We start from the raw sequence: 13,449 nt of genomic DNA on the forward strand, positions 1-13,449 counted from the left end.
ACCATCCCCGGGGGTGGAGCGGGTTCAAAGGCCAAGTAGAACCATTGTCAGACCTAGGAGACTTGTAGAGGAGTGCTAATAACACACACAGAGTGGGTTTTTATTTTTAATTTTGTGTTTTATTGCAGCCTTGGAGTTCTGTTCTTGGGGTCATGTTGGGTTCTGGACTCATGTTATTTGTAAATGTATGCTGTATGGTTCCAAAGCAGTGTTTAATTTTGTGGGGGGAAAAGGGGGAGGTAAAGAGAAGTGTAATAATTGTACTGTTACAGATTGAAGATAATCATCTGTTATTCTTTAAGATCAACTTTATCTTAATCTTTAGAAAAAGGGAGATGTACCGATAGTGGCCTGTAGGGGCGCTATACAACTACTGCCTGAATGTATGTGCAGAGACCTGCAAATAAAGTTCAGTTATAGAAATGGCGACCAAGTGTGTGCGTGCTCAATGATACAGGACCCTTTAGTCGACTGGTTAACGTTGTCGCTTTCGGAGTGGGAGACATGGGTTCGCGTCCCGGCTGTGGCGACGGTCTCCTGGACTGCCCCCGAATTCGCTACAGTACGCTGCGCAACATGCGTGCTTCCGACGTAGCCTTCACTCTCCCGAAGCACAGCACACACTCACTCCAACAACACAAACACAGAAGAGGTGTCCGAGCACTTTTCTAAGCTAAGAGGGGCATGTCAGATGCCATAAACCTACTCGGTTGGTAAGAAAAGCATGCCATAACGTTAGTTACAAAACTCACTCCGTAACGTTAGTTTCTCCGTCTCTCTCCCCCTCCCCCACACACAACAAAGAGCATCGGTCCGACGTGAACTCGAATCCCAGACGATGACATCGGGTGGTAATGCATTGCTACCCAATTTCCCCTCCGGGAGGAAAACTTTGACTGCCACAAATATTTGTGTCATTGTTTGATGTGTTTTGTTTGCATATGTTGTTTATGTAGTTTATTTTCATGAATATTGATTCGTTTTGCATTAGAACTACGCAGGAAGAACGTTTACGTTCTATGTTGTACAGGTTGTACAGGGACACGTATAGTTGTTGCAATTTCCTCCAAGAAGAAGCGTGAAGCGGGGGAAGTTTTTATACTCCGCTTTAAAGTTCAAGTATAAAAGTGATATTGCATTGCCCGTTTGAAGATTTTATGTTTGTTCAAGTGGACTCATTCCCTCTTGGTTGTGTGCAGCCAGCGAGGTATGTTTATTTACGTGTTTTATGTTTCGTCGTCGCGCATATTTTTATAATTAGGTTTCTACAGTTTGTGTGCGTTAAGAAGGCGTGCTTATTCTGTACTGTCATGTATTTTAACAGATCGACGGTGGATTTGATGACGTGATGTTGAATGAAGTACAATTAAGACGAATAAATCCACCAGTTAACTAATACATCAAACATGTTAGCCCTTGATTTTGGTGTAAAAAGAAGGAAGTGTAATTTAAATAAAAGTTACAACGCGCTACTCAAATGAATGGGGCTAGCGCACTGTTCGCAGCGCGCATGAGCTATTTTTAGCTCTTCCCGAGCGGAAGCGGAAGCTTCGCAGCAAACGGAAGTCAGACATCGGATGCGCTAGACTACATTAAAAGCAAGCGGTTTGTTGTAATTTTCTTCGTTTTTTGCGTAATTTAATATTATCGGATATATGGCAGTATATACGTGAACTGGTGTTGTAAATACAGCCATGCTGTACTGTCTAACGTTTTCCGCATGTCTGACTTCCTGTGACGAGACCATAGCGACAGCGATGCTGTGACGTCACATGGACGCTGCCCCATTAAACAAGACCGGCCGCCCGCACTTTTCGCTGTTTTATTTTGTGTAGTTTAGTGATTCAAACTCGGTCATATGAACGCGTTTTACAAATTAATGGCTCCCGGTCATATCTGAAAGGGGCGTACAGGTAACCACCATAGTAGCAGCCACTGAGAGTATGCTTTTGGTGTGATATTAGTGTGTAAATATTCGCTGGTTAGTATTCTTTTTCAGCTGTTTAATTTAATGTTTTGTACACTGCCAAAATAGTGTAGTTTGTTTCTAATTTTACATTGCCGAAAGAGTGCACTAATGCTTGATTTGAGGCTACAATAAATTTGCCAAAAATATCGAAAGTTTCAAAACATATCTATTGTGTTTTATTGTTCCACGACTTACTTTTCATTATAGTGATAATGGCTACAATAAGATTAAATTTGAGCGTTGTCTTGTCTCACACTGTGCCACAGCAACAAACAAATAATGTGTACATTAATAAGATATTGAAGCGAAAAAAAACTGAACTTACTGTAAAATTCATAATAGTGAATGTGAACTATCCATCCATCCATCCAGCCATTAACTGAACTGCTTATCCTGCTCCCAGCATCGCGGGGGGGCGTCCATCTGATTCTGCTGATCTGCGACGTAATAACGTGCACTGCATAGTTGCACTTAACGCTAAGGTACACGGACATTCTGCGGTTTAGAGACTGTAGTTTCACGTGAAAGGGCAATAAAGCGGCGAAAATTATCAAAACATAGCGTACACTTAAAGGGATTTTATTTTTTTTAGTTGAGCCTTTTCTTAAGTGGCTAAAATGCGTTTTATCCACGTCCCATTCCTCAACTTCCATGCCGGCTACTCCTGCTGAATCTCCACAGACTCCCATCTACTGCAGGTAATACACTGACTATCAATGGGTACCTCATACAACCCCACAGAACTATCACTTTAAAGATAAGAGAAAGGGGAAATAATGACTTTAATGTAAATTTTTCCATTCAGTTCAGTCAAAGCCTGCTAGGAGCACTTTAACCAATTTATGTGGCGTTATTTTAATATTGTAATTATTCAGTTTAATCAAAGTTTACTTCCTGCTGTCCATGCAGTTTAATTTATTTCATTTTCATGTTTTGGAAGTGATTTATTTTTAATTAAAAAAAACCATTCCACTCAGATTGTTATCGAGTGCCTTGAACATCATGCGCTTTATTTTTTTCAAATATTTTCTGTTTTATACAAAATTCAATCAAACATGTTCATTTAAAGGTAGCCTTTTTTCTTCTTTTTTTTTTACATGTACTGCAGCTGAATATTGGCCCCAAATATCGGCTATCGGCCTCTATATCTTACCAATAACCGGTACCAGGATTGGCCCCGAAAAAACCCCAAAAACATATCTGTCAACCCCTAAACAAAAACACAGACGGGAAAATAACAAACACAATGAGACACAAATGCAACATGGCCAACTGTTCAACACATAAACTAATTCAGGCTGACTTTATTCTACATTATGTTTGTTATACTGAAACTTTTAAGAATTCCTCGAGGCATACGGGGGAATATTGCATATGTTCATTTTCTGCATGAGGGCTGTTTCAGTTTTTAGCTTTTCTAAATATTTGCCTCACCATTTTATGATCATGTTACTGTTCTGCCGTTAACTACCATGTAGTTTATTTTTTCTTCTTGATTCCTGTTTTCATTTTTTTCGAATGTTTGTTTTTGCGCGATTCAACCGTTGAAAAGAGATCATGTATATTCCTCTTTGTTTTTTCATCATACTTTGTGTGTGTGTGTGTGTGTGTGTGTGTGTGTGTGTGTGTGTGTGTGTGTGTGTGTGTGTGTGTGTTTTCAATACCATTGTGCAGAAACAACAGACCTTGTTAGTGGTTGTAAGGAACATACCACCATATTGAAAGAGACCACGTCTTTCAATATGGTGGCATGTTCCTTATAACATATAGTCAGTTGTGAATCTTTTTTAACATCATCTGTTTCAGATAAAGTTATGCCCCTCCCCCAAAGTTCAAGCATAATTCGAAAATGCTACCACAGCTGATAATTTATAGGCTTTGTATTGTAGGGGGAAGCAGTAACACCACAATCTTCTGCATTGTATAAGCCTTCTAACATGTTAATCTCTTCCTCATAACCATTGGTAGCCACTATCCTAATATTCTATGGTGGGTCTTTGTCATCAGAAATGGATTGTGTGTGTGTGTGTGTGTGTGTGTGTGTGTGTGTGTGTGTGTGTGTGTGTGTGTGTGTGTGTACGTGTTTATAGGAAGGTGCATGTGAAGATGGAGAGAGAGTCGGCAGAAGCCTGGCCCAACAAGTGGGGCTTTCTGATAGACACCTATCGTGAGGTATAATCACATGACATGCACACATATTCTCAATCCAATACGCACGCACGCACGCACGCACACACACACACACAAACACACATTCATGTGTGTCTATTACAGATCCAGAAGGAGAATGCCAAACTTAAGGAGGTGGCAGGCAAGCTGGAGCTTCCTCATCACTTAAGAACACAGCCACCGACTCCTCCAGAAAAATATATCCATGTACGTAACGGTATAATCCTCTGCCTTTCTGTCTACCTAGTGTCTGTCTGTCTGTCTGTCTGTCTGTCTGTCTGTCTGTCTGTCTGTCTGTCTGTCTGTCTGTCTGTCTGTCTGTCTGTCTGTCTGTCTGTCTGTCTGTCTGTCTGTCTGTCTGTCTGTCTGTCTGTCAGTGTGATTGTCAGTCAGTGTGTTTATCTATGATTTTCGTTAGGAACCTTAATTCTTATAGCAGCAGAATTGTAAAAGTAGGTTGTGAATAGAAATGGAGCAAAAGGAGTACATAAAGTAGAACACAGCCAACATAACATATCAATGCTAAAAGCATGTTATGTCCAAAAAAGTGAATATTGATGAGAGTAAATAAATGTGAGTTAACTGCAAATATGCAGAATGTGCAAACATATCTATTAGAACAGGCATGACAACATCACAACATGTGATCTGTAGGTTTGTATAAAACATGTTTAGCATACACAAAGAGCAGTGGTAAGGCAAACCAAAGTCATAATACTGTAGCATTTTAAAGCTACCATCCTTAAGATTTGCATGCAAACAATTTGTCTTTTTAATACTGTCTACTGCTGACATATTTAAAGCTAACTTCTACGACATTTCTTCATTGATAAGTCGTTAATTTAGGCATTTGAATTGTGCTCTGGTGAGTCTGTTGGACAGGTGATCAACATTATAAGAGAACGGTTCTGTGATATAATTTGATTTAGTAGACAGGGAGAAATAGACCTGTTGCAATGGATTTACTCAGGCTACAAACCAGGTTTTTGCTTCCATTGTCACTTGTGTGCCATCAGCTCAGCAGGAAACACTTTCTATCCTTATAAAAATGGCATCATTGGACCAAAGCCAACACAGGCAGTCTAATGCATTACAGCATTATTAATTACATGTGTAAGCAACAGAGGCGTCGCCACATTGGCATCATGTTTCAGTCTATTTTCCTGCTGGAGCCCCCCCCCCCCCCCAACATGTACGTGTTTGCTGCTAACCAAGTGTTCGCCCTACCTGGTCAAAAATAATTCATCTGCAGAGACTAGAGAGTTGTCTCCAACCAGCCAACCATGGTGCTAGTTAGTGTTAAGTAAACTGACTTATAAAGGGAGAAAAGTTTCAGATTTCAACTTGAAAGACAATGCAGTTGCAGGTTCATGGATATCATGAAAACTTTTGTACTTGCATATTACGCTGGGGTTTTTTCAGAGTAGGACTTCACGGGCAACAATGATATGGTACATGGTGTTTTACGTATGGCAGCCAAATGCAGAAGAATTAAGCACCTTTGCCAGCAGAACATCAGAAGGTACGACCATGTACCTCTTCATCGTTTTTGTTAGTGCTGCAACATTTGGTGTAAAAGTCATATTGCAATTATTGTGTGCAATATGGCGATTGCGAAACAAATTTATATATATATATGTGTATATATATATATATATATATATACATATAATACAAATTTGTTGTGTTGCCATGACATGTAGCGACTTTCATTTTGCATGTTTTACACAGTGCCTCTTTCTGCTCAATATCGCTGAGCTTGAATCCAAAACATCGCCATATAACAGAGGTCTTTTTGTTTTGTTTGTTTTTTTTTTGCCACCAGTTCATCAGCGTTAACCGGCTAGTTGTTATTGGTATCCATTTTTTTTCTTCATTCTGGTCTTCACACAGCACACCGGATAGTCATGTGACCGTAGACTGCGCATGCGTCACTGCCTAAACAGACACTGATTGGTCATCTCTTAATTATGGGCGTAGACATGCAGACTGCACACAAACAGACATTCACACACACATTTTATTAGTTCATTAAATTACAGCGTTTTGCGGTTACATAATTGCACAGGCTATCATCGCGATTAGATTAATCGTGCAGCGTTAGTTTTGTCTGGCATTGGAGAAGACACTGACACAGCATTGGCTGTTTCAAACATCACTGCAATGACCAGGTGACAGTAAGTTAAACAAAAATGTTGTTTGGCTGTCAGCCTGTCTCAGTCTGTCCTTGGATTTGAAGAGGAAACAACCGCTTTTCTTCTCTTTTTCTAAGTCCGTTTCTCTCCTCTCTTCTATATATAGCAGACACACAAACACTCACTGAAACCCAATTATAACCCCCCCCCCCCAACTCTTCCTCCAGGTCAGCCAGTCGCCCCCAGTCCCCCAGACAACTCAGGCCCTGATTGGCTGGCGTTCTGCCCAGTCGCAGTGTCAGCTGCCGAACTATGGGGAGGTTCATCATGGAAGATGTAGTTTTCTCAAGGAGCTGGGCTGGTCATTGGAAACTTGTAGCTGATGGTACTAACCAGTCCCACGCGGGAGACAGCTTCCTGTTGTCGCCCAATACGTATCTTGGTATTGAATGTTGATCCAAATATACACTCAAGTCTGACGCACTTCAAGAGTCTTTGTTTCATTATTTAACCATGTCAATACAGTAAAGTCAAACTTTTACAGTCTACTTCATATGTACTTTAAGGAAAACGATCATAATTTTCAACATTATCTCTATATTTTGTAGGAATAACACTCCATTAGCAGCCATAACACTGTGTCTCTGAAATGCTGCTGAAGTTGTGTCATCCGGTGGTGACGTGACAAGCAAAACATTCATGAATGGGAAAACTTATTTCCTGGTTTGTCAGTAGGCTGGATTGTAAAAGCAAATGCAAATGACATACAGCGGTATAATGTAGCATTGTTTTGTACATTTTCTAGCACAGCTGTGTGTAGCTGTGATATTTGCATTATCTTGTACAAGATATGCAAACCAGGAAGAAAGCTTTCATATTCACACACTGTCTGTTGGTGATGTTACTGGCGTACACTTTTCCACACGATTTTGCTGGCAATTCAGAGACATGCAGAAGACTGTTCAGTGTTTTGGCTAACAGCTGTTGTCCCTACAACATAATGTTGAAAATTGTGATTTTTTTTTTCTGCAAAGAGTTTCTTGCTCCTAAAAATCCACAGTTTTACAAACAGGGACACATTAGTAACGTGATCTTTGATTGGATCCTTGTGGGGAAAATCCCTTCTCCCTTGTCGCCCCTTTCCCCAGCAGAGTCAAGTATGAGACAATGGCCTTGGTAGGAACTCAGGAACTCAGCATCTTGTGCAAGGACTTGAGTGAAGCAGATGCCTGCCAACACAGGGGGCCTGATCCTCACTCTTAAAACAGAATATCAGCAGTCAGGTTAAAGATGGGACATGTATGGGGGTCTAAAAATCGATATAATTCAATATCCAGCTTCCTTTGCCCCCCCCCCCATATTTCCTCTGTCACACCTGCCCACCCCCAATGTACTCACTGTATTTTATAACTATTCATAAAAACACCTACTCACAGAATAAACTTTTTATTTTTCCTTTGGGTTTTTAAGGATTTCAGATACTAAAAATTAGATGTTCTCGTTATTATGAATTTTTGTCCTTTCATACTGTTCTTCCAAAAGTATGCATTTGGTATTTTATGTGTGCTAACATACGCTTATTTGATATCTAATTGTGAGAATTGGGTGTTAAAATCAGTTTCTATTTGCCCAGTAAGGCAAAACATATGAAAACACTGTGTAGCTTACATAAAACCCACAATTTACCATTGCTATAAAATACATATTTTTTTTCATTTGTTTAATCTTGTTTAAATCCAAGTAGGAAAGTGAATTAATATAAGAATTTGGAGAATAATTGGGCCTTAATATCAAGTTTCCAGATAGAAGATGAATATTCAACCTTAAGTCTTGATTTGTACAAGGTATTGGCTAACAATTTTACAAATCGAGGGGAAAAATTGCTTTATCTACAAATAGAGCATGTGTTGAGTTGTACCAAAGCATGGAGCAGCTTGGAGCCTGTCAACTGCCATATGGAGCCGTCACTCTAAGCAGTGCTAAACTGCACAGTTATCACACACATACACATAAACATACACACACACACACACACACACACACACACACACACACACACACACACACACACACACACACACACACACACACACACACACACACACACATGCAATCACTAAAACTTTATTCTACTTTACTCATTCAGGAGGACAAAGTTCTGAGCAGGGCTTATTTTGCAATGGGTCAGGGTCTACTACCTCCCAAGGTTGACCTGGTCTCTATTCTGATTGACTGATTGGCTCTATTCCTCTATTCTGGCCTCTATTCAGGCCCCAGCATGTCTGTTGTATACTGACCTGTAATAGTGATTCAAGAAAAACCATGCAATAGGAGGATAATAATTGCCTAGTTTCAAATACGAGCAAAATTTAGAATGAACAAAGCTGAAATTTAGAATGCAACTTTGCAGATGGAGGCCGGTTTCAGAGAGGAGGCAAGCAGACAATAGGTGCACTACACAGGCACACAATGTGACATCACGTCTCACTTTTTTAAGTTTTCTATATGTACCTACCTATCATAGTCTTTAGTCACACTCACCATGATAAAATCAGCTCAGTCAATACTCGCATGATGTTTTGTATTCAAGTCTGTGAGTTGAAACAACCTTAATCTGTTGGCATTCTCCTGGATTATATCTTCTTTTTTAAAAAAATATTTAGTTGATGTTCAAATTGCAATTTACAAAATTTATTTTCCAGAAGATATTGAATATCACCTCCCTCCTTTGACAGCAACCACCAACGTAGCCCACAGCCAAAACCTCACATACAGAGCTCCTTCATGGTTATGCTGTTGTGATGATACTATGAACCTCTGCTACCTTCCTTAGTTTTTTCCCCCTCGTAATGCAACAACCTCTGTCAAAGTGTTCTTCGTTCAAAGCTTATTAAGCAATTGTTTCAAGTTTATCATATATGAAAGCAAGTTACACTCAGTCTCATAATGAAATGCTTTTATAGAGGGGATCTGCAGAGCCTCCAGGGACCACACCATCTAGCCTGAAGAAAACTGCAGAACCCTTGAAGCCTGTTTCAGCAATAAGAATTTGAGTTTCTCAAAGTGACGAAACAGATATGAAGTTATGTATTGTTTTTTCTGCACGTACATTTATTTATTTATTTGGATTCCCCCCCCCCTCTTTTCTCCCCAATTGCATCTGGCCAATTATCCCACTCTTCCGAGCCGTCTTGCTCGCTGCTCCACAACCTCTCCCGATCCGGGGAGGGCTGCAGATTACCACATGTCTCCTCCGATACATGTGGAGTCGCCAGCCGCTTCTTTTCACCTGACAGTGAGGAGTTTCGCCAGGGTGGCATAGCACGTGGGAGGATCACGCTATTACCCCCAGTTCCCTCTTCCCCCCGAACAGGCTCCCTGACCGACCAGAGGAGGCGCTAGTGCAGCGACCAGGACACATACCCACATCCGGCTTCCCACCCACAGACATGGCCAATTGTGTCTGTAGGGACGCCCGACCAAGCCGGAGGTAACACGGTGGTTCGACCCGGTGATCCCTGTGTTGGTAGGCAATGGAATAGATCACTACTCTACCCGGACGCCCGAGAGAGAAACGATTCATCGCTCATCTAAGGATGGGGCTTATAAACAACACTGTGATACTTGCAGGGATACCTGCAGTCAGTTGAGACTGAAGAGGTCACTTAGGTGAGTGATGAAACGTTTCTCTCTCAATAAACATTGTGTCCAAATGAACTTATTCACCTTTCTGTGTTTTTTTTACTTGGATTATTGAGCATGCATAAAGACATTAAGTGCAAGACACTGTTTTAGCTTGTGTTCAGAGCCCTCCTAACTTACAAATTAAGCATTTGACCCATCTATAAATGGATACTTAAAATATAGTAAGGGAATCACCTGGACCAATGTCATAACAGATACAGTAGCATGTCATCCACATGACAGTGAAAAACAAGCTCTGGGTCAATTACGGGGGGGGGGGGGGGGTCAACAGGTGGTCTCATTGTCGACATAAGGTTGCCAGGAGTAAAGGTTGGAAACCGGAGAGTCTGGTTTTCAAATGATTTGTCCGGGTTGTTTGGAGACCGCATGTCTACATGTCTGGTCAGAAATGAATAATTCTATGTGTCATTCCAACCGCACACCTCACCACTGTCAAACTGCTGTCATACATATCCTGCACCACTCCAACATACTTCTCTGCCACTCCTGACTTCCTCATACAATACCACACCTCCTCTCTCAGCAGCCTGTTGTATGCTTTCTCTAAATCCCCAAAAACAATGTAACTCTTTCTGGCCTTCTCTATACTTCTCCATCAACATTCTCAAAACAAATATAGCATCTGTAGTGCTCTTTTGTGGTATGAAGCCATACTGCTAGTCGCTAATCGTCATCTTCTCTTCTTCTCCACTCTTCAGGCATCCTCTCACTTTCCAAGATTGTATTAAACAATCTAGTTAAAAACTCCACTGCCATCTCTCCTAAACACCTCCATGCCTGCACAGGCATATGTCTTCTGGACCAACTGCCTTTCCACTCTTCATCCTCTTCATAGCTGCCCTCACTTCCTCCTTGCTAATTCACTGCACTTCCTGATTCACTATTCCCACATCATCCAACCTTCTCTCGGTCTCATTTTCTTCATTCATCAGCCCCGCAAAGTGCTCCTTCCACCTTCTCAACACACTTTCCTCGCTTGTCAGCACATTTCCATCTCTATCCTTCATCACCCAAACCTGCTGCACATCCTTTCCAGCTCATTCCCTCTGTCTAGACAATGGGTACAAGTGCTTTTCTCCTTCCTTAATGTCCAACCTCTTATACAACTCGCCATATGCCTTTTCTTTTGCCTTCACCACCTCACCTCTCTCTTCACCTTCAACCGCATCTTCTTGTACTCCTGTCTACTTTCTTCATCTCTCTGACCATCCCAATTCTTCTTTGCCAACCTCTTCCTCTGCATACTTTGCTGTACTTCCTCATTCCACCACCAAGTCTCCTTGTCTTCCTTCCTCTATCCAGATGACACACCAAGTGACTTCCTAGCTGTCTCCCTCACCATTTCTGCAGTGGTTGCCCATCTGGCAACTTTTCACTACCACCCATCAACACACTTCACTACCACCCATCAATACAACTTCAATTTCCAGCTTCATCCTCATCACTCTGTCTGACACTGTCTTCACCTCCAATACACTCTTGACATACTCTTCCTTCAGAATTACCCCTACCAATTTGTCCTCTCATCCGTACCATGGCAGAAGAGTTTGAACCCACCTCCGATGCTCCTGGCCTTACTCCCCTTCTACCTGGTCTCTTATCTATATCTACCTTCCTTGTCTCCATCATATCAGCCAGCTCTCTTCCTTTACCAGTCATAGTGCCAACATTCAAAGTTCTGACTCCCACCTCCACACTTCTACCCTTCCCCCTCTCCCGCTGCCTCTAGACATGCCTTCCCAGTAGCATAGTTTCCACCAGCACCCTGCTTGCCAACAGTACCGGTGGCGGTTGTTGTAACCCGGGACTCGACTGATCCTGTATGAAAATCTGATGTATGATCCGCATATTTGATTTGGCAAAGGTTTTATGCCCGATGCCCTTCCTGACACAACCGTCCCCATTTATCTGGGCTTGAGACCGGCACTAAGAATGCACTGGCTTGTGCATCCTCAGTGGCTGGGTTCCCTGTATCGAAGATCATTCATAATGGTGGAAAAGTAAAAAGGTTTTTTTTAAATTAAGTTTGTCAAGCTATTTTAATACTCTTATGATTTAAGAAGTTGCCTGTGAATATATAATGGATCTATAATTTGTTATTCCTCCAATTACAGTATGTGTACAAAAGTATTGGGACACACCTCTTAATCATTGAATTCAAATGTTTCATTCAGACCCATTGCCACAGCATGTTTATAAAATTAAGCAGCTAGCATGCAGTCTGCATTTACAAACATTTGTGAAAGAATGGGTCATTCTGAGCAGCTCAGCTCAGTGAATTCAAGCGTGGTACTCTCATAGGATGCCACCATTGCAGTAAGTCAGTTCATCAAATTTCTTCCCTGCTAGATAGTCCATGGTCAACTGTAAGTGGTATTATTGAAAAGTGGAAGTGTTTAGGAACAACAGCAACTCAGCCACAAAGTGGCAGACCACATAAAGTCACACAGCGGGGTCAACGAGTGCTGAGGCACATAGTGCGTAAAAGTCACCAATGCTCTGTTGACTCAATAACTGCAGAGTACCAAACGTCCTCTGGCATTAACATCAGCACAAAAACTGTGTGCCAGGAGCTTCATGGAATGGGTTTTCATGTCCGAGCAGGTGCATGCAAGCCTTACATCACCAAGCACAATGCCAAGCATTGGATGGAGTGGTGTAAAGCGTGCTACCACTGGACTCTGGAGCAGTGGAAACGTATTCTGTGGAGTGACGAATCATGCTTCTCTGTCTGGCAGTCTGACGGATGAGTTTGGGTTTGGCGGATGCTAGGAGAACGTTACCTGCCTGACTGCATTGTGCCAACTGTAAAGTTTGGTGGAGGAGGGATAATGGTATGGGGTTGTTTTTTAAGGGTTGGGCTAGGCCCCTTAGTTCCAGTGAAGGGAAATCTTAATGCTTCAACATACCAAGACATTTTGGACAATTCTATGCTTCCAACTTTGTGGAAACAGTTTGGGGAGGGCCCTTTTCTGTTCCAGCATGACTTTGCCCCAGTGCACAAAGTAAAGTCCATTAGGACATGGTTGGGTGAGTTTGGTGTGGAAGAACTTGGCTGACCCGCACAGAGCCCTGACCTCAACCCCATCGAACACCTTTGGGATGAACTAGAACGGAGATTACGAGCCATGTCTTCTCGTCCAACATCAGTGCCTGACCTCACAAATGCTCTTCAGGATGAATGGGCAAAAATCCCCACAGACAGACTCCAAAATCTTGTGGAAAGTCTTCCAAGAAGAGTGGAAGCTGTTATAGCTGCAAAGGGGGTGGGGACTCCATATTAATGCCTATGGATTTAGAATGGGATGTCATAAAAGCCCCTGTAGGTGTAATGGCCAGGTGTACCAATACTTTTGTACATATAATGTATTTCTACCCTGTGACGATTTCTGTTAAGATGCCTTCATTCTACAAAGGTGTTGGAAAACTCAACAGAATTAAAGAGTTGCCCTTGATTGTGAACAAATGTCA

General features: G+C 41.7%; 1 protein-coding gene across 1 annotated transcript; it reads left to right on the plus strand.

Annotated features, from left to right (window-relative positions):
- Window positions 1-415: 415 nt before the first annotated feature.
- LOC130133226 (uncharacterized protein C20orf85-like) lies at window positions 416-6,656 on the plus strand (the record flags this gene model as incomplete). The annotated part of the gene is made up of 4 exons (XM_056301957.1): window positions 416-437; window positions 4,059-4,141; window positions 4,244-4,345; window positions 6,501-6,656. Coding segments are annotated over 4 exons (363 nt in total), but the record flags the coding sequence as incomplete, so codon positions are not given.
- Between the last annotated feature and the right edge of the window lie 6,793 nt (window positions 6,657-13,449).

Source organism: Lampris incognitus, chromosome 2 (assembly GCF_029633865.1).
Source record: "Lampris incognitus isolate fLamInc1 chromosome 2, fLamInc1.hap2, whole genome shotgun sequence".
NCBI lineage: Eukaryota > Metazoa > Chordata > Actinopteri > Lampriformes > Lampridae > Lampris > Lampris incognitus.